The following is a 23000-nucleotide window of genomic DNA, read 5'->3' as shown; positions in this document are numbered from 1 at the left end:
AAAAGGAACCGGCTGCATGGATAAGCAGCGATTGCAACAAAATGATTTACCTGATGTACTACAATGCAGTATAGTGTGTTGGTTAGACGTGAAGGCCCATTCTCTTCCATTATTATCGACGCATGCCGCATGTGTAGCTTGAAGTGTACTGGCACGGAGCGTTTTGTGGCGAGTAGCTCCATCACAATATCAGTGTCTCTTGGGAGATAACGAACCTGCATAACCCAACAGCATTCACGGATTCGTAATAGGCCTTGACGGATTATGCTAATATTTTCGTGAAATTATGCTTTTCGCATTGCTGAAAAAATTGCAGAATTATGCTATTTTTATGCTAAAAGTTATCATATTATGCCGCTTTATGCTCACCTATGCTGCTAATGTATTATGTATTATGATGGTTCTGTGCAAAATAGCAGGGGAATTTTTTTGTAGAGGGCGTTGTACTGTAGTAGCAGAAGTTCAACGGGGTCAACGCACCGTCCGACCTAGCTACGACCGTCACCAAGAGTCCATAACCCAGGTTATGGACTCTTGCCGTCACTGATTGTAGTGGACTGGACTTGTTATCAAGGGAGTCGTAAACCTACGACTTCCTGGTGCATCTACTGTCTTGTAGAACATGTACAACTGTATGGAATTTGATGCGAACAGGCGGATTATTCCAATTTTATGCGATTCGTATGCAATTTGCCTCGACTTATGCGATTATTCGATTTTGGTAGGAATTATGCGAAAAAATTATGCTAGCATAATCCGTCAAGGCCTAATTCGTAAGCATAGACCTGTTAGGGGAACGGAGAAATGTAGAGGTGAATGAACTGTGGCATCACTCTAGAATGATGACAATTCCCTCCACTCTCTCTCTCCCTCTCAGCTCTCTCCCTCTCTAAGACGTCTAACAGATGTAACTTGCTGCACCCATGTTATGCCCCATACTAGTACTAGTAGTAGTTGATTGACAAGTACTGGAGCACGTGGATCGCGCACTATATACATACCCTTGCACGTAGCCAATAGAGCCCTCTACAAAATCATATATTATTCACAACGGAATGGTGAACCTCCCCTGAGAAGACCCTGGTTAGCCTTCCCTGAGAAAACCTGTCCGTCCTTATACATGTACCTTCCCCTCCTTGTGTACGTACAGCACATGTATGACAAGGCAGTAGGAAATAATCCGATGATATCCAAGTTACCGGAAAGCATCAAGCCGCAACTGCTTCTGGCAGCGACTATAAAGGACTTGAGATTCCACTATTTTTCTCATTCATCAATTCGGTTTATAGCCAGGTTCAATACAGTCAGCTGCAACCCTTCCTGAGCAGGACAGCCGACTGCTAACTTTCAGAATGTCCCCGAAAACGTTTACTCCCACCCTGATGGCTGTGTTGGTCGCCCTAGTTTTCAGGTAAGTGATCGCGTTCTGGTGATGGTGTTTTTAGAGCTATGTTTCTACATGCACACATGTCAGATAGTGGCTTGAATTGGGTCAGGATATTAGTGACCGTTCTTCCAATAGCAAAGGTCGTGTTGGAAAATTGCCTGGCTGTGCAGCTCCCTCCGTTTGTCTGTTCCTCCGTCCAACGACGTTCTAATGTGTAGTAACATATCCATCAAGGTGATTGGCCCTCACCATTCCTCTCACTATGGGCAGCCATCCTGATGTGCTGTGACAGAGATATGGTAGTTTTACAGTATGGACATGTACTAGTGCTTTTGTGCCATATTCGTAGAAAAAGAAAAAGAAGAAGAATCGTAATACATGTACACTCATATCCTTCTTGTTTCCTGCAGGTCCACAGAAGCCATTGTATACGGCAGTATGAAGTGCCATAACCGTAACGATGTCAATCAGATCTTTCATCAGGAGGACTACACCAATGGCAATGGACAGTTTGCCTTCTTCCAAATTCGGACGCGATACAGCCAGCAATGAGTATTACCCGAGCATGACGTGTAACTAGTTACGTGTACTTGGATTACAGCGCCATTGGTGGTCGTCCGGTGAGCGTCATCTTCCATCCATGTACCCTGCCTATTGGAAATACATGCAGTCAGGATTCATTGACGGTCAGCACTGCTGCATCCAATCCACACACTGTGAACTGCTCCGACGATCCAGCTGCTGAACCAGGCGTGATGGATACTGGTGATTCCAGCATTTCCATCAAGTTCCTCACTGACGGGAGTGCACAGACAGTGGGCTGCACAGGATTCATGTGGGGTGTCCGTAAGTAAAGAAAATCGGATATGCAATTTCGAATTGCTTAGGCTTGGAACAATTATATTCATAACCACTCTCTTTACTAGATATACATGTGTATTCGTACTTGGCCTTCGCAATTGGACAAAGTGTTGAATTAACAAAATAATTACAACGTTCACGGGAATATCAACATGCATGTAGGAGCAGACTTGGAAGTAATTGGGTAATTTCATTCCCTGTAATGTTCCAAGCAGGGTCATAATAAGATGGAGCGATGGCGTTGCGACAATGGACATGTATTCATTTGCGAATTGCGCTGTTGCATAAGGAGCCCAGGATCAAGCCAGTCAGTTAATGTGGTGCATGTGTGTGTGTGTGTTTCTGTCTCCCTCCTCAGCTCCATCTTAATTGAGTGAATAAGGCTATGAAGGCATGGCGGGCGCGGCCCAATAGTTCCCACTGCACTAGGGTTTCCTAGCTCTGATGCTTCGGCACGGACATTTGAAGCTTCAACACATTTCATAATTAGCTCAGATAATCAGTTCATTTCTAATAAGCATGAACTAGATTGGAATTGTATTGTATGTACATGATTGTATTCATGCAGGACAATCATTGCATAATGCAAGTGAACAAGTCACAATATGGTATCTTGTGAAAAGAAGAAAGACAATAATTTAATTGGCTCACCATCCGAGTTAAATATGGTATCTCTTGTTCATATTCTATCCAGGCATGCGGTTACAAGTCTCACTCCTCCCGATCACAATGGTGACTTTCACAATCTTGATTTAATTTAGATAATACATGTATGTGCATTTAATAGTCAGCGACATTTGGGAATAGTATTGATTCAATGCTGTGATCTAGGCTCCGGCGGATTATGCTCGCGAAATCAAGGAATAACGCTTTCATGGATTCTCGCATTATGCTCGTAAAATCCTCATATTATTATGCTTTGGCACCCGGGGATATATATTCACTTTGTTGTACTTATGGAGCCTCAAAGTTCGGGAAATTGTGCCTTTTTTCGTACTTGCAAGTTGCAAGTGGCCATACGTACAACAAAATACATACATTGTACATGTACATGTATATTGAGGTTGTAGTAAGGTCACTGTTTCCGAACACAGTGTCCTCCACCTTGTTTCATGCTGTCAATCTAACAATATGCCTGAACTATAACAAGGTTTATACTAGTTCTGAGCTAGTATTGGGTTATAATATTATTATTATAATAACAGAATACATGTACCTAAGTATCCCCTTACCAAGGTGTCCATGCATGTAAGAGGTCAACATGGAAAAGAGAAAACAATACTTATTCTATTTATTACCTGATTTCTTTGTACTTCAGTAAAAATATTATTTTCATTGCCAAATTAGTTTGAGTTACCTTGGAAAATTATCATGTTCAACTGTCTTCGTAATCATCATACTCGTCCAACCAATGTCACCCTGGGCCTCACCCTGCGAATAATCAGCTCATCTCTCCCGTAGCTCCACTTCTCCTTCCATCATGACCGAACATCAACTACATGACTGTATACATCCATTTAGAGCAATATCCGTCGTCTGCAGTCATATCATGGCTGCTAAAATCCAGACTGGTCACGACACTAGACTAGGTAAGAAGATATACAAGACAGTCATGTACATGTACATGTATATGTGTAGGTGTGAAGAAACCTAACGTCGTAACGATTTGTTGACAGGGTACAATGTACATGTACATGTAAGTGTGAAATTAATCTGCTTCTGTTTGCGTAGGCTTGGCGTCTTTGTGTGACAGGTCTGTTCCCGCGAAATGACGGCAACGCCCGGAAATGCATGAAAGTTGTTGTTGTTTGTTATTTAGCTTTATTTTCTTCATCATGAGCACAGGCAAAATCTGCCTTTTCACTGGGCGTATCGCAAAATGATGAAGTAGAAAGTCATCAACGCAAATGTAACTTCAACCTTGGCTATTGCACTAATTCAAGCTACATGTACATGTACATACTCATAATTATATCTGTACAATGCCATGAGGAACAGGTACCGCGGTATAATACTGCTCTTCATTATAACCATGACAGGACCAGGAGAGCGCAGCGCACACCTTACTAGACAAACTGCATTATCTCGGTGATTATGAGGGATGTACTAGGCCAAGCAGGATTCTTCACATATCCACTATACACAGGAGTCAACGTCTCTGAGCATGAAAGTTCTTATTTCCTTTAGAAAGGCATAGGATGAATCATTGATTTTTAAAAGAGGTTCTAGGATTACTCAGTAACATACATTGTATTAGTGAGGATGAGAGGAAGATATTGGCGTGTAAACTCTGAGAACCGAAAAAGAGAGGCTGGAAAAAGTGGTCAAAAGCCGGGTCTGTAATCCTCACTTAGTACTTCCAATAATCAAGATAAAAGTAGATGGCTCAGTACACAGAATTGATAAGCAGAAGAAATGCAGAAAAAACGCTGCACTGATCACCACTCCCCAGAACCAGTATTGCGCAGCAGATCATAAATCAGTTCATGCAATGAGTGTAGCCGTACCATTACAAGCGTTCTATTAGATCTTCTAAAAGGGAGTGGAAAATTAAAATCAGCAATAAAATACAGAATGATGTACATGTACATGTACATTGTACATACATGTACATGTAGCTTCTGCTTGCCAAGTACTTGGTGGTCAAATCTAGGGCACCGGTATCACTGAAGCTTGAGGCAGAAGTAATAGGTCGTCCTCATTCTCAAGAGTGCAGCGTAAAGTCCATGCCTTGGAGCACTTCTCTCCTTCTTATGACGGCGCTGAGGACAAAGGTAATAAACAGTACATACGCAAAACAGACACATGTCATGTACATTTTATTGTTTCAGAAATGATCTATACGTGATGTACATGTATAGCTACATGTACGTGAGTCGTGCAGTCTGGCAAAGGAGGCGGGGAGCTTCCTGGAGAAATTGTTTAAATTCATGATCCAGTGGTTGATTACAGGCTTGCTACGATTTGACGTACGTGTACTTGTACAGACAGAGCTACATGTACATGTATATTTGGGGTATGCAAATCAATCGGATACTTTCAAATCTTCTATATAGAACTTAGGTGGTGGCTGTGCATGTACATGTACTGTACATGTACAGTGTATGTCATTTCGACATACACTGTATCCAGGCATTAGACTTGAAGCAATCCATTGCATGTATTACAATGCAGGCCAATTCTAGCCTGCTGACTGCTTGTATGGTCTACGCGGTGATTTACGGCACTATAGTCCCTAAATACTAAGAACAAATACAAAATACTTTAGCTAACAAATACAAAATACTTAAGCTAACAAATACAAAATTAATCATTAAGTAAAGCCACACACACACGCACACACGCACGCGCATACACACACACACACACACACACACACACACAACCGTTATCACACACAAATGACAAGCAAACATTTTCGATTACTTACGGACGCCCCACAGGGACCCAGCGCAACCCACAGTCTGCCCACTCGCGTCAGTGAGGAATTTGATGGACATGGTGGAATCACCAGTATCGATCACACCTGGGTCAGCAGCTGGATCGTCGGAGCAGACCACAGTGTGTGGATTGGATGCAGCAGTGCTGACCGTCAATGAATCCTGACTGCATGTATTTCCAATAGGCAGGGTACATGGATGGAAGATGACGCTCACCGGACGACCACCAATGGCGCTGAAATCCAAGTTACACTCCATGTTCGGGTAATACTCATGGCTGACTGTGTCGCGTCCGAATTGGAAGAAAGCAAAGAAGCCATTGGTGTAGTCTTCCTGATGCAGGATCTGGTTAACATCGCTGCGATTGTGACATGTCATACTTCCATAGATAATGGGGTTGGCTTCCGATGGGCTGTGTCAAAATACAACAGAGCAAAGGCAATTGTTACAGGCTGCCCACATGAACAATGCGCTCTAATGCTCATGATCACGTAAGAGTGAAAATGATATTACAACTCGACAATTGTACTAATGAGTAAAATATGATTTGATGTGGTAAACAAATTCATCTTGAAGATCTGGGTGAATACTTAGTATGGGACGAATGAAAATGGACGAAACATTCGCCGTAATGCAATACTTGTGATTCGTCTATAGATTTCGCACCAATGATATCATCAAGTGAAAAGATGACTCACCTTGCGGCCAATGCGACAAGGACAGCAGCCAGGATAGTAAGAAAGATTTGTGGAGACATTCTGAAAAGTCGGCCTGTGAGTCGAGATGGATCAGCCAAGCGGTAATGGAGTAATCAATATGCTTGAGACCTTGGGAGGATTTCTGCCAGAACTGATGGAAGTGGACTGCTTTTATACCTGGCCGAAGGGGATCGCAATGCTGAAAGACAATACGCGAATGCCATTGTGCCTGCATGCCTGCACACAGGACAGTCGGTCTCTTCGTCAAGGGCGGGTATTAGACTCCGAGACAATTAGTTTCCTCTGTGGATTTGATCTCTTTGACAGGCTCCACTGATTGATATTAGTTGCTCCTTCCCTAGCACGTGTGACCTTTCCCATGATACGTCAACGCAAGTCCCTATCTGGATGAGTAGAAGACGCACGCTAAGGCTGAACATACTCCACATTTTCCCGTCATGACATCTCGCTCGCTGTAGTCATTCTGATACCTTCAATTCAGTGACTTCTGTGGTATTATTGCAATTCTCAGAATGTTAGCTAGGAATACGTGATGTGGCGAATTTGTCAAGTCCTCTCTCAAGAGACCTGTGCGAATCCCGCAGGCACACGAAATGGAATGCTATGTTCTTGCCAAAGTGCCTTGGGCGATGGATACTGCGTTTTCTTCTCTCATACATTGTACATGTGTCACCATCGCATCTTTCTACTCACATAGCAGTTAGTATATTGCAAGCATAAATTTCACAAGAACGAATACTGTGGTAGACACGTGGTATGTGATCTACTTGATCGGTTTCCTTTTTTCGTGAGACGGCCTTGATTTCTGCAGTGATATCATCAAGGAAAATGCATTGCGCGAGATCTCGGATCGTCTACAAAAACCAAACGAACTTCCTGTAATCTCGGGAAACTGGCAGATAATTGCAAAGAGAAGCACTCAGATCTCTGCACCACTCCCGAGCACGGAAAACTCAGTGTACCTCTTAAGTAAGTATCAGGTCATTACGGCTCTTGTGATGAAGTGGACAATTTAGCACAGTCAATTATACTGACGTCTCTGATCATCTGCAGAGATACCTCAGGCTATGAGCACGATGCGCACTGTAAAGAATTTTCCTCTTCGTAAAGACGTGTGTGCTGTGTTACTTGGAACATGCTGGCACTGATGATTTTGTGGTGGAGTTACGTACGCATCGACCGGCCCATTTCTGTATGTCTCTGGGGAGAGGGCTAAACATTGTAAACAATAACATAAAACTCTCCAAATCCCATGTAGAATGTGCGTGTGTTCCGACAATTTCACGATCTTTCCAATCATTGAGAAGGACGGATGTAGGATTGAATGAAGTAGGGTTGAGCTGGAAAGAAGACTATCCTCATTCATCAGTACACACAAGAAAAAGGAGCTAACGTGGTGTTGTCAGAATCTGACTTTGCACATGCGATCGCCAGTGTCTCTTCTAGCCTCCACTTATGCGGTACCAATGCCCAGTACGTGGTTTCCTGGATTGTGCAATTGCAGACTTTCGCGTACTTATCCCAAGGAGCTAGCACCCTGTGCACAAATCTTCATCAAACGAGAAGCATATGCATCGTACACATTATGATTGTGATATACCTCTCTGCATATCCCTTGAGATACTGTCTTCTCATCTTCCCCCACACATCCAATTACGGACATGAGAAAAGATCGTAGCTGCACTGAATGATACAGTTATGCTGCAAGTCACAGTATAGCATCAGGCCTTTGGAAGCGTGTATAAAAGAAACTTGTTTTGACTGGTAATGCAATCCCCCATTTCTGGTTTTGTAAGGTCAACTTGCCTCTTACCAAAATACTTCGCTATAATCCGTTCTTGAGAACTGAGAACATTCAGTATGTCTTTGAAAACCCTTCTTCCCGTTCTGGTGGCTGTTCTGGTTGCAGTACTTTGCAGGTAAGTGTATTTCAGACCCTAGTTTGTCACTTCTCACCTCACATTACTTTCTTTCTTTTATTATTGCATGCTATCTATTCGCTTAACTTTTGTCATTGAAATATGTTTGATGATTACCACCCTTGTGTTGCTAGTAATTCGTATTATTCATTGGTTCTTTCACTTGATGAGAAAGCAAGAAGACTTGTTTAGGTAATTCTGGAGTCCTGATGATGGTGGGTAAGAGCTTGAAGTTGCCGAGTTATTTCTTATTGAAGTTGATTGGTGTTGTGTCTCTATTGCAGGCCTACAGAAGCCATTGTATATGGTAGCATGACATGCCATAACCGTAGCGATGTCAATCAGATCTTGCATCAGGAGGACTATACCAATGGCTTCTTTGCTTTTTTCCAGTTCGGACGCGACACAGCCAGCAACGAGTATTACCCGAACATGGAGTGTAACTTGGATTACAGCGCCATTGGTGGTCGTCCGGTGAGCGTCATCTTCCATCCATGTACCCTGCCTATTGGAAATACATGCAGTCAGGATTCATTGACGGTCAGCACTGCTGCATCCAATCCACACACTGTGGTCTGCTCCGACCATCCAGCTGCTGACCCAGGCGTGATCGATTCTGGTGCTTCCACCATGTTCATCAAGTTCCTCACTGACGCGAGTGGGCAGACTGTGGGCTGCGCCGGGTCCCTGTGGGGCGTCCGTAAGTAACATTTTTGTATTTGTGAAATACACAGATGACCGTCGTAGCCCCTCTTTCCTTGTTAATGTTCAATTAATCCGTTACCTAGTCTCTGAAATTTACTGTTGTGATAATTATGAGATTTGCTCGTAATGCATGTACATGATCCATGATTTTGTCCATGATCTTGTCCATGATCCTGTCGGATCTCACCACAACCACAAATGCCATTGCATGTTAGTACATTTGGACTAACATGCACCCATGCAATTGTGTGTTTCGTGTTTGTACTGAAAAGCCGAATTCTGCTTTTCACTAGTTGGTAAACGTGTGTCTTTGTTTGCGTGTCTATGTACTTCTGTTTCCTCAGCTCCGTCCTAAACTAGAGAGGCTCAAAAGGCATCGTGCAAACCTGCCACTACACGGAGCACAATCCTGACTCAATCATCATGCAAAGCTGAATCATGCTGTTTGAATTTGTATTGAAGCATCACATTGACACATTTAGAACCACATAATTCTTTCCAACCAATCTGTATACCTTTCATTCCAGCCTGCGCCCTATCTCCTCTTTCTATTCCGTGGATATTTACATGCATGGACACAGAGAATACCAATAGCATACACTGTGCATTACATGAACCTGGACAATGTGGACATCCTGTTCTTTCGTAAAGTAATAAACACGCGTGCCCCTGGAATGCTCCTAAATGATTGCCATTGTGCCTTTCAAATTTTTATATGCGGATATATATATTTTTGAGGGTAAACACTGTATGTCCGCCAAGGCACGTTTGAAGGTGAATCATTTACAGTAGTTTGTATTTGCATCCCAGTCACTCAGTGAAAACTATACTTTTGCATTCCATATTTTCCTCCTTTCGAAATTCAAACAATAATTATTGTACATGATGTTTTAGTATGATTCCGTTCAGAAATCCCTGCAACGTAATCCAGCCATGCACCAATCTGATGAAAAGTTTGTATGTCGTATTACTAGTGACCCGATATGACAGGGAAGTGTGTTGTGTTCGACATGCGTTGACCTGATGTCTACGCATGATAATAATACTGTAGTGTAAAGTGGGCTGTGCTTCTCCGGACAGCTAGCCGTTTCCACCTTGTTAGGTCTCATCAGCATATATTATGTAGTAGGGGAGGGGGGGGGGGGGGGTAGAGAGCTGCATGTTGCATGAGTATTCAAGCCATATTTTAAAAGACGAAATGAGGACCAGGGAACTACAAGTCACGCTATTGTCCACTGACACCACCAGTTACTTTACAATCAGCTCATGCGATAGCATTGATAACATTGCACGACATTGCACGACATTGACCGACGGTACTGACGTTCCACACCAAACTGGCCCAACTTGTAGTTCCTTGGTCCTCAATTTTCTTCTTATACTCGAGTAAATTTATCATTGGGTCTCCACCCGAGTCTAAATATTTTAAAAGGCACAACATTTCAGTAGCGCGAGGTAATGTCACCTCAATTGATAGGACATCCAGTCTGAACAAAAGGACTTTAAGGAGGGAGTTGATCTCCAAATGCCCAGTGCCCTCTGGGTATCCCGTCTGAAGAAAAGGAGCGAGTTGATGTCCAAATGCCAACCTCCGACAGGACATCACGTCTGAAGAAAAGGAGCGAGTTGATCTCCAAATGCCAACCTCCGACAGGACATCCCCTCTGAACAAAGGAGCGAGTTGATCTCCAAATGTCACCATACCAATAGATTCCAACTGAGCAACCGACAGACGACAAGCACATGAGCTTGACCTTTGGCTGGGCGGTGTCTATTATATTCGCTGGGACGTTGAATGAGACAGAGTGGTGAGTGGGACTGTGTTGATCGGGGGCGGGGGGCGGGGGGGGGGAGGGGGGGGGAGCGATGGACGCAGCTTGAGGCCCACGTCTCACGTGTTGTGCGAGCCTTAGCTTTTGTTGTTATTTCCTCAATCTCTTGGCAGGGGTGATAGAGCATGCATTTCCTGGCCTTGCATGAGTGGTAAGTTGGGGAAAAGTTGGTGTTAGGGAACTGGCCAGTGACGGGATGACTCCTACGGACGGTCTGTTTATGGTATTCGTTTCGGTACCGGCCGGGCTCATTCAGGCCTTGGGCACCCCTGCTTCTGAATACATGTAGCTCCTATCCTACACTTGGGCAGCTCATATTATCCACTACTAGTAGTACTATTCCTCCACATCACCATAATGCAGCAGTGAGTCATGGACGCACCAAGCAATACTGCATGTGTTACATATGTACATGACATTGTATAGCATGGCATTATTTCTCCATCCTTTTTGTAGGAGTATTGTACTGAGTTTGAATATCAATACCACAATACCGGTACTAAGAGAACGGAGCCTAAGTCTGGGACGTCAATCCTGCAGGTGATAAGTGATAGTGAGGGATTGGGCTCTGTCACGCAGGATACTCCACTTGAACAACTTGTACACTGAGGTGTAAGTCAGGATCACAGACTGTATTTGGCATTGTGGTCAGAGCTTGGGATACCGAGTAGTTACGGAAAACCTTCAGGAATAATGACTGTTGTTGTTGTTACTTTATTTTACTTCACCAGAATTTCAGGCAGTAGAATGCCTTCTCACTAGACCAGGTCTAGTTCTCACAAGTGATGAAGAATGTGAATGAACATGCTAAAGCTAATGAAAAACAAGAAATAGAAAGAGGACTGTGATGATAGCAATGTGATGATCAACAGCAAGTTCATGATGATGTGTTGATCAACACGCATTGGCATTAGTAAAAAAACGTTGTCAGATGTGAAGATAAGAGGGGACCTTACAGGTCAGTAAATTCTAAATTCTGCTGGGCACTAGTTAATTAAGGAATTAGATAGAAGACACTGGGTCGACACTCCTCAATCAGCTTGCCAATTAACCGCATAGAATACAGAAGCAAAGTAAGATTCTTCCCTACTTAGGACAAGATCAAACTCTGAGCATGCAATGATGTAATAATACTAACACAGGGAGAGTATAAAGACTGGTAGATGAGAGGCAGCGTGAGTTACAACGGGTCATGTAGCAGTATTACGAGATCAAGTATATCTTGATTTTTATATTATACTGTGCTTGGTGATACAAATTGAGGCAACGTGATGCTTGGATTTCAGGACGTCCTCGTTCTCACATATCAACAGTGCAGAGTCACGGCAATGCCAACGAGCACCTTTCCCTTCTTATGATGGCGCTGAGGACACAGATAGCGAAGTACAAAAAGCAGAGAGGTATTGGTTGCAGCTAATAGACGCATTTATATCCAGTAATTGAAGACTTCACTTGCTGGAGCAAAGGTACACTTTAATTTTAAAAGATCGGTGATTCAACAGGCCAGTTGCAGGGATAATCAGTTTCCCAAAAAAAATAACGATCAATGGCACGTGTGCGGAAATCCCCCATACTTATAAACAGTGGAGCTACAAGAGCTGCCTCAAATGTTTCAAGTCACTATTGTCCATTGTATAAGAAATACTGAGGAGTGACTAAGGAAAATAAATTCGTCTGAAGTGCTGCTATCGAATATCCACTTGACTCTTGTTAGGTTCATCACCTCTGCTTTGTGTAGATAATTTATATTATGCATTTTACTGTTCAAGTGTAAACTCTCTGCTCATTGTCAATGCAGTTGAGAAGAAAACTTTACTTACGGACGCCCCACAGGGATCCAGCGCATCCAACTGTCTGCCCACTCGCGTCAGTGAGGAATTTGATGGACATGCTGGAATCACCAGTATCGATCACGCCTGGTTCAGCAGCTGGATCGTCGGAGCAGACCACAGTGTGTGGATTGGATGCAGCAGTGCTGACCGTCAATGAATCCTGACTGCATGTATTTCCAATAGGCAGGGTACATGGATGGAAGATGACGCTCACCGGATGACCACCAATGGCGCTGTAATCCAAGTTACACTCCATGTTCGGGTAATACTCGTTGCTGGCTGTGTCGCGTCCGAACTGGAAAAAAGCATAGAAGCCATTGGTGTAGTCCTCCTGATGCAGGATCTGGTTAACATCGCTGCGATTGTGACACGTCATACTTCCATAGATAATGGGGTTGGCTAGCGATGGGCTGTGTAAAAAAAATAGAGCACAGGCAATTGTTACAGGCTGCTCGCAAGACAAATAAACTCTGATGCTGATGATCAGGTACGAGTGATAACAATTGGGCAATTGTATATCGTTCTTTCTGTAATAATTATATTATTGAATAGCGAGCAATATGATTGGATGTGAAAACGAATTCATCCTGATGATCTGGGTTAGGACTGAGTACGGGGCCGAATCAATAATGGACTAAACAGTATCGATAGTTCGTCTAGAGATTTCACACTAATGATATCAAGTGAAAAGAAAAACTCACCTTGCGGCCAATGCGACAAGGACAGTAGCCAGGATAGGAAGAATGATTTGAGGAGACATTCTGGAAAGTCGGCGTTTGAGGCGGGATTGATCAGCCAAGCGGTAATGGAATTATCAATATGCTTGAGAGCTTGGGAGGATATCTGCCAGAAATAATGGAAGCGAGCTCCTTTTATACCATCTGGAGTGGGTCACAATGCTCAAAGACTTATGCGAATGAATTGTGCCATGTGCCTGCATGCTTGCACACACGATAGTTGGTACCTTCATCAAGAGCGGGTATTAGACTCGGAGACAAGTTCCTCTACGGATTTGTTCTCTTTGACAGGCTACACTGATCGATACTAGTTGTTCCACCCCTAGCACTTGTGACCTTTCCCATGATACGTAAACACCAATCCTTATCTGAATGAGTAGAAGACGCATGTAAAGGCTGAACGTACTCCACATTTCACCGTCATGACATCTCGCTCGCTGTTGCCATTCTGATGCCTTCGATTCAATGACTTCTGTATTATTATTGCATTATTGCTCGGAATGTTAGCTTGGAATATCTGATGAAGCATATTTGTCCTATCCTCTCTCAAGAGACCTGTGCCAATCCCGTGGTCACACGAACTGCAAGAATTCTATGCTCTTGCCAAAGTGCCTTGGGCAATGGATACTGCGTTTTCTTCTTTCATACATTGTACATGTACATGTGTCACTATCGCATCTTTGTACTCACATAGCAGTTGGTATATTGCAAGCATAAATTTCACAATCACGAATACTGTGGTAGACACGTGGTATGTGATCTACTTGATTGGTTTCCTTTTTTCCTGAGAGGGACTCAGGTTGGTGATATAAGGAAAAAATGACCGGCGAGAGCTGTCTGATCGTGTACACAAACCAAACGAACTTCCCGTACTCTCGGGAAATTGGCAAGTAATTGCAAAGCACTCAGCATCCTGCGCCACTCCCGAGCACGGAAAACGCAGTTTATACCTCTTAGATAACTAAGACCACTAGTATTCGGTCATTACGACTCTTGTGATGAAGTGGAAAATCTAGCACAGTCAATTAAACTGACGTCTCCGATCATCTGTAGAGATACCTCAGGGTATGAGCGCGATGCGTGTACTCACATATGGAGGAATTCTCCCTTCGCTGAAACGTGTGTGCTGTGTTACTTGGAACGTGCTGGCACCGATGATTTTGCTGTGTGGTGATCAAACGAACCATTTCTGTATGTCTCTGGGGAGAGGGCTAAACATTGTAAACAATAATATGAAACGCTCCAAAGCACACGTAGAATGTACGTGTGTTCAGACAAATTTCACGATCTTTACAATCATTGCGAAGGACGGATGTAGGACTGAGTGACGTGGGGTTGAGCTGGAAAGAAGACTATCCTCATTCCGCAGTACACACTAAAATATTCATCTACGTGGTGTTGTCGGGATCTGACTTGGCACCTGCAATCGCATGTGTCTCTTCCAGTCTACTAGTCTCTGTGCTACCAATGTCCAGTACTTGTTTCCTGGATTGTGCAATTCCAGACTTTCACTTAAATATCCCAAGGAGCTAGACTGTGCACTAATCTTCATCAAACGAGAAGCATGCATCGTACACATTTTGTGACATACCTCTCTGCATATCCTTTGAGATACTGTCTTTGAATCTTCCCCACTCATCTTATTACGGACATGAGAAAAGATCGAAGCAGCGCTGAATGGTTCGGTTATAATGCTAGTCGCATTGTCGCATCAGGCGTTTGGCAGCGTGTATAACAAGACGCTAGTTTTGACTGCTATTGTCATAATTGTCCCATTTCTGTGTTGTAAGGTCAACTTGCCTCTTACCAAAGTACTTCGCTATAATCCGTTCTTGAGAACTGAGAACATTCAGTATGTCTTTGAAAACCCTTCTTCCCATCCTGGTGGCTGTTCTGTTGCAGTACTTTGCAGGTAAGTGTATTTTAGACCCTAGTTTGTCACTTCTCACCTCACATTACTTTCTTTCTTTTATTATTGCATGCTATCTATTCGCTTAATTTCAAATAATTTGTCATTTTCATATTGTTGGGGATTACCACCCTTGTGTTGCTATAAATTCGTATTATTCATTGGTTCTTTCACTTGATGAGAAAGCACGAAGACTTGTTTATGCTATTCTGGAGTAGCCATTGGCGGACTATGCTCGGCCAATCGTCAAATTATGCTTTTGATTATGCCACAATTATGCCAACAAATATGCTGAATTATGCTGAATTATGCTCGGTTCCACTACATGTATGTATTCACGCTGTACATAGAGGATTGAGAAACCACGCATACACACACGGCCATGCCCTAAGTATAATTTTTGTCTAAACCGAAAGATTATGCCGACCTTACACGTTAGAATCCGTATATTATGCCGGAGCATAATTTTGGACGAAATCCCAAGATAATGCCAAATTTAATGCCGGCATAATCCGCCAAGGGCTATGACAAGGGGTCGTACTCGTAACAGGGGTATTTAAAAAAAAACACATCTGCAGGCTTTCTGACAAAGCTGTATTATGCCCCTAAGCATAATTTTTGTCTAAACCGAAAGATTATGCCGACCTTACACGTTGGAATCCGTATAATATTTATGCCGGGGCATAATTTTTTGACGAAATCCCAAGATGATGTCAAATATTATGCCGGCATAATCCGCCAAGGGCTATTCTGGAGTCCTGATGCTGGTGGGTAAGAGCTTGAAGTTGCAGTTATTTCTTATTGAAGTTGATTGGTGTGGTGTCTCTACTGCAGGCCTACAGAAGCCATTGTATATGGTAGCATGACGTGCCATAACCGTAGCGATGTCAATCAGATCTTGCATCAGGAGGACTACACCAATGGCTTCTTCGCTTTCTTCCAGTTCGGACGCGACACAGCCAGCAACGAGTATTACCCGAACATGGAGTGTAACTTGGATTACAGCGCCATTGGTGGTCGTCCGGTGAGCGTCATCTTCCATCCATGTACCCTGCCTATTGGAAATACATGCAGTCAGGATTCATTGACGGTCAGCACTGCTGCATCCAATCCACACACTGTGGTCTGCTCCGACGATCCAGCTGCTGAACCAGGCGTGATCGATACTGGTGATTCCACCATGTCCATTAAATTCCTCACTGACGCGAGTAGGCAGACAGTTGGCTGTACAGGATTTCTGTGGGGCGTCCGTAAGTAACATTTTTGTATTTGTGAAATACACAGATGACAGTCGTAACCCCTCTTACCTTCTTTTAAAATGTTCAATAAATCCGTTATCTGGTCTCTGAAATTGACTGTTGTGATATGAGATATGCTCGTAATGCAAGTACATGATCCATGATCTTGTCTATGATCTTGTCGGATCTCACCACAACCAAAACTGCCATTGTTCCGCCTTTAAAATGGACTAACTTGCACCCATGCAATTGTGTGTTTCGTGTTTGTACTGAAAAGCCTAATTCTGCTTTTCACTAGTTGGTAAACGTTGTGTCTTTGTTTGCGTTTCTATGTACTTCTGTTTCCTCAGCTCCGTCCTAAACTAGAGAGGCTCAAAAGGCATCGTGCAAACCCGCCACTACACGGAGCACTAAGGCATCCTGGTACAATCATCATGCAAAGCTGAATCATGTTGTTTGCATTTGTGCAGAAGCATCACATTGACACATTTAGAACCACATAATTCTTTCCAACCAATCTGTGTACCTTTCATTCCAGCCTGCGCCCTGCCTCCTCTTTCTATCCCATGGATATTTACACTGTACATGTATGGGCACAGAGAATACCAATAGCATGCAGTGTGCATTACATGAACCTGGACAACCTGTTCTTTCTTATAGTAGTAAGCACGCGTGCCCCTGGAATGCTCCTAAATGATTGCCATTGTGCCTTTCAAATTCTTATATGCAGATATATATTTTGATAGTGTACACTGTATATCCGCCAAGGCACGTTTGAAGGTAATTCATTTACAGTATTTTGTTTTTGCATCCCAGTGAAAACTATACTTTTGCAATCCATATTTTCCTCCTTTCGCAATTCAAACAATAATTATTATACATGATGTTTTAATCTGATTCCGTTCAGCAATCCCTGCAACGTAATCCAGCCAAGCACCAATCTGTTGAAAAGTTTGTATGTCGTATTACTAGTCACCCGATATGACTGGGAAGTGTGTTGTGTTCTGCATGCGTTGATCTGATGTCTACACTAGCTAATAATACTGTAGTGTAGAGTGGGCTGTACTGCTCCGGACAGCTAGCCATTTCCACCTTAGTAGGTCTCATCAGCATATGTAGGGGGGGGGGAGGGTAGAGAGCTGCATGCTTTCTCTCTCTCTCTCTCCCCGTAGCTCTCTCCCTTTTGAAATTCGCTTCCATAGAATTGGGCACCATTGCCCGTTTGGCCTTGCGAAGCAAAATAAAAATCAACAACAACAAACAACATGTTGCATGAGTGTTCAAGCCATATTTTAAAAGAAGAAATGAGGACCAGGGAACTACACGTTACGCTATAATGTCCACTGACACTAACAGTTACTTTACAATCAGCTCATGCGATAACATTGCACGACATTGCACGACATTGACCGACGGTACTGACGGTACTGACGGTACTGACGTTCTACACCTAACTGGCCTAACTTGTAGTTCCTTGGTCCTCAATTTTCTTCTTATAAATTTATCATTGGCTCTCCACCCGAGTCTAAATATTTTAAAAGGCACAACATTTCAGTAGCGCGAGGAAATGTCAGCTCAATTGATAGGACATCCAGTCTGAACAAAAGGACTTTAAGGAGGGAGTTTATCTCCAAATGCCCAGTGCCCTCTGGGTATCCCGTCTGAAGAAAAGGCGCAAGTTGATCTCCAAATGCCAACCTCCGACAGGACATCCCGTCTTAAGAAAAGGAGCGAGTTGATCTCCAAATGCCAACCTCCGACAGGACATCCCCTCTGAACACAGCAGCGAGTTTATATCCAAATGCCACCATGCCAATACACTCCAGCTGCGCAACCGATAGACGACAAGCACATGAGCTTGACCTTTGGCTGGGCGGTGTCTGTTATATTCGCTGGGACGTTGAATGAGACAGAGTGGTGAGTGGGACTGTGTTGATCGGGGGGGGGGGGGGGGGGGGGGAGCGATAGACGCGGCTTGAGGCCCACGTCTCACGCGTTGTGCGGGCCTTAGCTTTTGTTGTTATTTCCTCAATCTCTTAGCGGGGATAATACAGTATGCATTTCCTGGCCTTGCATGAGTGGTAAGTTGGGGAAACGTTGGTGTTAGGGGACTGGCCAGTGACGGGATGACTCCTACAGACTGTCTGTTTATGGTATACGTTTCGGTACCGGCCGGGCTCATTCAGGCCTTGGGCACCCCTGCTTCTGAATACATGTAGCTCCTATCCTACACTTGGGCAGCTCATATTATCCACAACTAGTACAGTAGTAGTACTATTCCTCCACATCACCATAATGCAGCAGTGAGTCATGTCATGATGGACGCACCAGGCAATACTGCATGTGTTACATGTGTGCATGACATTGTATAGCATGGCACTATTTCTCCATCCTTTTTGTAGGAGTATTGTACTGAGTTTGAATGTCAATACCACAATACCGGTACTAAGAGAACGGAGACTAAGCCAGTCTGGGACGTCAACCCTCCAGGTGATATGTGAAAGTGAGGGATTGGGCTCGGTCATGCAGGAAACTTCACTTCAACTACTTGTACACTGGATGCGAGTCAGGATCACAGACTTTATTAGCAATTTGTTCAGAACTTGGGATACCGAGTAGTTACGGAAAACCTTCAGGAATAATGACTGTGATAATAGCAATGTGATGATCAACAGCAAATTCATGATGATGTCATGATCAACACGCATTGACATAAGTAAAAAAACGTAGTCAGATGTGAACATAAGAGGGGAACTTGTAGGTAAGTATTTAATTCTAAATTCTGCTGGGCACTTGTTAATTAAGGAATTAGATAGAAGACAATGGGTCGAAACTTCTCAATCAGCTTGCCAATTAACCGCATATAATTCAGAAGCAAAGTAAGATTCTTCCCTACACCAGATCAAAGATCAAACTCTGAGCACGCAATGATGTAATAATACCAACACATGGATACTATAAAGACTAGTGGATGAGAGGCAGCGTGAGTTACAATTGGTCATGTAGTATAATCACGAGATCAAGTACATCTTGCTTTGCAGTTCTATTATGCTTGCTTATCTAAGCTAAGTTAAGGCAACTTGATGCTTGGATGTCAAGACGGCCTCGTTCTCAACAATGAAGAGTCACGGCAATGCCATCGAGCACCTTTCTCTTCTTATGATGGCGCTAAGAGCACAGATAACAACATACAAAGCGGAGAGGTATTGGTTGCAGCTAATATACGCATTTATATTCAGTAATTGGGGACCTTACGTATTGGAGCAAAGGTACACATTAATTTTAAAAGATCGGGGATTCAACAGGCCAGTTGCAGGGATAGTCAGTTTCACAAAAATACAGATGAATTTCACGTGTTCGGAAATCCCTCATACTTAGAGACCGGGGAGCTACAAGAGCTGCCTTTTAAAATATTTCAAGTCACTATTGCACACTATATAAGAAATACTGATGAGTGACCTGGGGAAATAAATTCGACTGAAGTGCAGCTATCGAATGTTCACTTGATTCGTGTTAGCTTCATCGCCTCTGCTTGGTGTAGATCATTCATATTTTGCTTTTCCCTATTCAAGTGTAAACTCTCTGCTCATTGTCAATGCAGTTGAGAAGAAAACTTTACTTACGGACGCCCCACAGGGATCCAGCGCATCCAACTGTCTGCCCACTCGCGTCAGTGAGGAACTTAATGGACATGGTGGAAGCACCAGTATCGATCACACCTGGTTCAGCAGCTGGATCGTCGGAGCAGACCACAGTGTGTGGATTGGATGCAGCAGTGCTCACCGTCAATGAATCCTGACTGCATGTATTTCCAATAGGCAGGGTACATGGATGGAAGATGACGCTCACCGGACGACCACCAATGGCGCTGAAATCCAAGTTACACTCCATGTTGGGGTAATACTCGTTGCTGGCTGTGTCGCGTCCAAATTGGAAAAAAGCAAAGAAGCCATTGGTGTAGTCTTCCTGATGCAGGATCTGGTTAACATCGCTGCGATTGTGACACGTCATACTGCCATAGATAATGGGGTTGGCTTCCGATGGGCTGTGTCAAAGAAAGACAGAGGACAGGCAATTGTTACGGGCTGCCCACAAGTCCAATTCTCTGATGCTGATGATCAGGTACGAGTGATAACAACTGAGCAATTGCATACCGGTATCCTTCTTTCTGTAATGATTATATTGAATAGAGAGCAATGTGATTGGATGTGAAAACGAATTCATCCTGATGATCTGGGTTAGGACTGAGAATGGGGCCGAATCAACAATGCCTATTAAAGGACTAAACAGTATCCGGAATACGATAGTTCGTCTAGAGATTTCACTCGAATGATATGAAGTGAAAAAATTACTCACCTTGCGGCCAATGCGAAAAGGACAGCAGCCAGGATAGGAAGAAAGATTTGAGGGGACATTCTGGAAAGTCTGCGTTTGAGTCGGGATTGATTGGCCAAGCGGTAATGGAATTATCAATATGCTTGAGAGCTTGGGAGGATTTCTGCCAGAAATGATGGAAGCGAGCTCCTTTTATACCATCTGGAGTGGGTCACAATGCCCAAAGACTTACGCGAATTAATTGTACCATTGTGCCATTGTGCCATTGTGCCATTGTGCCATTGTGCCTGCATGCTTGCACACACGATACATGTAGTTCGTACCTTGGTCAAGAGCGGGTATTAGACTCGGAGACAAGTAAAGTTCCTCTGCGGATTTGTTCTCTTTGACAGGCTCCACTGATCGATACTAGTTGTTCCACCCCTAGCACGTGTGACCTTTCCCATGATACGTAAACACCAATCCTTATCTGAATGAGTAGAAGACGCATGTAAAGGCTGAACATACTCCACATTTCCCCGTCATGACATCTCGCTCGCTGTTGCCATTCTGATGCCTTCTATTCAACGACTTCTGTATTATTATTGCATTATTGCTCAGAATGTTAGCTTGGAATATCTGATGAAGCATATTTGTCCTATCCTCTCTCAAGAGACCTGTGCCAATCCCGTGGTCACACGAACTGCAAGAATCCTATGCTCTTGCCAAAGTGCCTTGGGCAACGGATTACTACGTTTTCTTCTTTCATACATTGTACATTTGTCACCATCGCACACATGTATTTGTATTCACGTAGCAGTTAGTATATTGCAAGCATAAATTTCACAAGAACGAATACTGTGGTGGACACGTGATATGTGATCTACTTGAACAGTTTCCTTTTTTCCTGAGACGGACTCAGGTTGGTGCAGTGATATAAGGAAAAAATGAGCGGCGAGCTCTCTGATCGTGTACACAAACCAAACGAACTTCCCGTGCTCTCGAGAAATTAGCAAGTAATTGCAAAGAGAAGCACTCTGCGCCACTCCCGAGCACGGAAAACGCAGTTTATACCTCTTAGATAACTAAGACCACTAGTATTCGGTCATTACGACTCTTGTGATGAAGTGGAAAATCTAGCACAGACAATTAAACTGACGTCTCTGATCATCTGCAGAGTACCTCAGGGTATGAGCGCGATGCGTGTACTCACATATGGAGGAATTCTCTTCCCTTCGCTAAAACGTGCGTGCTGTGTTACTTGGAACGTGCTGGCACTGATGATTTTGTGGTGTGGTGATCAAACAGAATTTTTTTCTGTATGTCTCTGGGGAGAGGGCTAAACAATACCAAGAAACTCTCCAAAGCACACGTAGAATGTACGTGTGTTCAGACAAATTTCACGATCTTTACAATCATTGCGAAGGACGGATGTAGGATTGATTGAAGTGGGGTTGAGCTGGAAAGAAGACTATCCTCATTCCGCAATACACACTAAAATATTCATCTACGTGGTGTTGTCGGGATCTGACTTGGCACCTGCAATCGCATGTGTCTCTTCCAGTCTACTAGTACATATCTGTGTGCTACCAATGTTCAGTACTTGTTTCCTGGATTGTGCAATTCCAAACTTTCACGTATTTATTCCAAGGAGCTACCCTGTGCACTCAACTTCATCAAACGAGATGCATGCATCGTACACATTATGTGACATACCTTTCTGCATATCCCTTGAGCTACTGTCCTGGCATCTTCCCCAACTCATCTAATTACGGACATGAGAAAAGATCGAAGCAGCGCTGAATGGTTCGGTTATGATGCTAGTTGCATTATCGCATCAGGCGTTTGGCAGCGTGTATAAAAGACGCTCGGTTTGACTGGTAATGCAATCTCCCATTTCTGGTTTTGTAATGTCAACTTGCCTACTACCTAAATACTCAGCTATAATCAGTTCTTGAAAATTGAAAACATTCAGTATGTCTTTGAAAACCCTTCTTCCCATCCTGGTTGCTGTTCTGGTTGCAGTACTTTGCAGGTAAGCGTATTATAGACCCTCGTTTGTCACTCCTCAAATCAACTTGCTTTCTTTCTTTTTAATATTGCATGG

The 23000-nt window shown here is 43.4% G+C and overlaps 4 protein-coding genes across 7 annotated transcripts in view; 2 read left to right on the top strand and 2 right to left on the bottom strand.

The window, feature by feature from the left end:
* Positions 1-4405: 4405 nt before the first annotated feature.
* On the bottom strand, positions 4406-13681 carry LOC135808894 (uncharacterized). Of its 3 annotated transcripts, none has more exons than XM_065322137.1 (3): positions 13397-13681; positions 5679-6100; positions 4406-5010 (listed from the first exon to the last, which is right to left on the bottom strand). In XM_065322137.1, exons 1-3 carry the CDS (start codon positions 13453-13455, stop codon positions 5000-5002), a joined length of 492 nt encoding a protein of 163 aa, XP_065178209.1. In that variant the 5' UTR covers positions 13456-13681; the 3' UTR covers positions 4406-4999. The 3 variants fall into 3 exon arrangements, with proteins under 3 accessions (XP_065178209.1, XP_065178208.1, XP_065178207.1); XM_065322136.1 differs by lacking the exon at positions 13397-13681 and adding an exon at positions 6387-6545; XM_065322135.1 differs by lacking the exons at positions 4406-5010; positions 5679-6100 and adding exons at positions 11622-12226; positions 12684-13105 and having other exon boundaries at positions 13397-13661.
* Positions 8037-9968, top strand: LOC135808897 (uncharacterized). Its single transcript, XM_065322140.1, has 3 exons — positions 8037-8326; positions 8611-9026; positions 9376-9968. The coding sequence occupies exons 1-3, from the start codon at positions 8268-8270 to the stop codon at positions 9384-9386; spliced, it is 486 nt and encodes a 161-aa protein (XP_065178212.1). The 5' UTR covers positions 8037-8267; the 3' UTR covers positions 9387-9968.
* Positions 13682-15047: 1366 nt separating the features above from the next.
* LOC135808893 (uncharacterized) overlaps positions 15048-23000 on the top strand; it is an 8866-nt gene continuing 913 nt past the window's right edge. Inside the window, exons 1-3 of one of the 2 annotated variants that reach the window (XM_065322133.1) lie at positions 15048-15344; positions 16176-16591; positions 16930-17544. In XM_065322133.1, the coding sequence (XP_065178205.1) occupies positions 15124-15344; positions 16176-16591; positions 16930-16940 (648 nt within the window). In that variant the 5' untranslated portion in view covers positions 15048-15123 and the 3' untranslated portion in view covers positions 16941-17544. Of the gene's footprint in view, positions 15345-16175; positions 16592-16929; positions 17545-23000 lie in introns of those variants that run through there. The other variant, XM_065322134.1, reaches the window with a different exon arrangement.
* Positions 19146-21185, bottom strand: LOC135808895 (uncharacterized). The gene is made up of 3 exons (XM_065322138.1): positions 20936-21185; positions 20203-20624; positions 19146-19747 (listed from the first exon to the last, which is right to left on the bottom strand). Exons 1-3 carry the CDS (start codon positions 20992-20994, stop codon positions 19737-19739), a joined length of 492 nt encoding a protein of 163 aa, XP_065178210.1. The 5' UTR covers positions 20995-21185; the 3' UTR covers positions 19146-19736.

The sequence above is a fragment of the Sycon ciliatum genome, chromosome 2, assembly GCF_964019385.1.
Source record: "Sycon ciliatum chromosome 2, ocSycCili1.1, whole genome shotgun sequence".
In the NCBI taxonomy this organism is placed as follows: domain Eukaryota; kingdom Metazoa; phylum Porifera; class Calcarea; order Leucosolenida; family Sycettidae; genus Sycon; species Sycon ciliatum.
The sequence above is the reverse complement of the archived record's forward strand: the minus strand, read 5'-3'. Positions and strand labels throughout refer to the sequence as shown.

Excerpts from the sequence above, each read along its gene's own strand:
- LOC135808897 (XM_065322140.1), top strand. The coding sequence starts at position 8,268 with ATGTCTTTGAAAACCCTTCTTCCCGTTCTGGTGGCTGTTCTGGTTGCA. Across the intron at positions 8,327-8,610 it reads CTGGTTGCAGTACTTTGCAG|GCCTACAGAAGCCATTGTAT; the intron begins GTAAGTGTATTT and ends TCTCTATTGCAG.
- LOC135808894 (XM_065322137.1), bottom strand. The coding sequence starts at position 13,455 with ATGTCTCCTCAAATCATTCTTCCTATCCTGGCTACTGTCCTTGTCGCA. Across the intron at positions 6,101-13,396 it reads CTTGTCGCATTGGCCGCAAG|CCCATCGGAAGCCAACCCCA; the intron begins GTGAGTTTTTCT and ends ATTTTGACACAG.
- LOC135808895 (XM_065322138.1), bottom strand. The coding sequence starts at position 20,994 with ATGTCCCCTCAAATCTTTCTTCCTATCCTGGCTGCTGTCCTTTTCGCA. Across the intron at positions 20,625-20,935 it reads CTTTTCGCATTGGCCGCAAG|CCCATCGGAAGCCAACCCCA; the intron begins GTGAGTAATTTT and ends TCTTTGACACAG.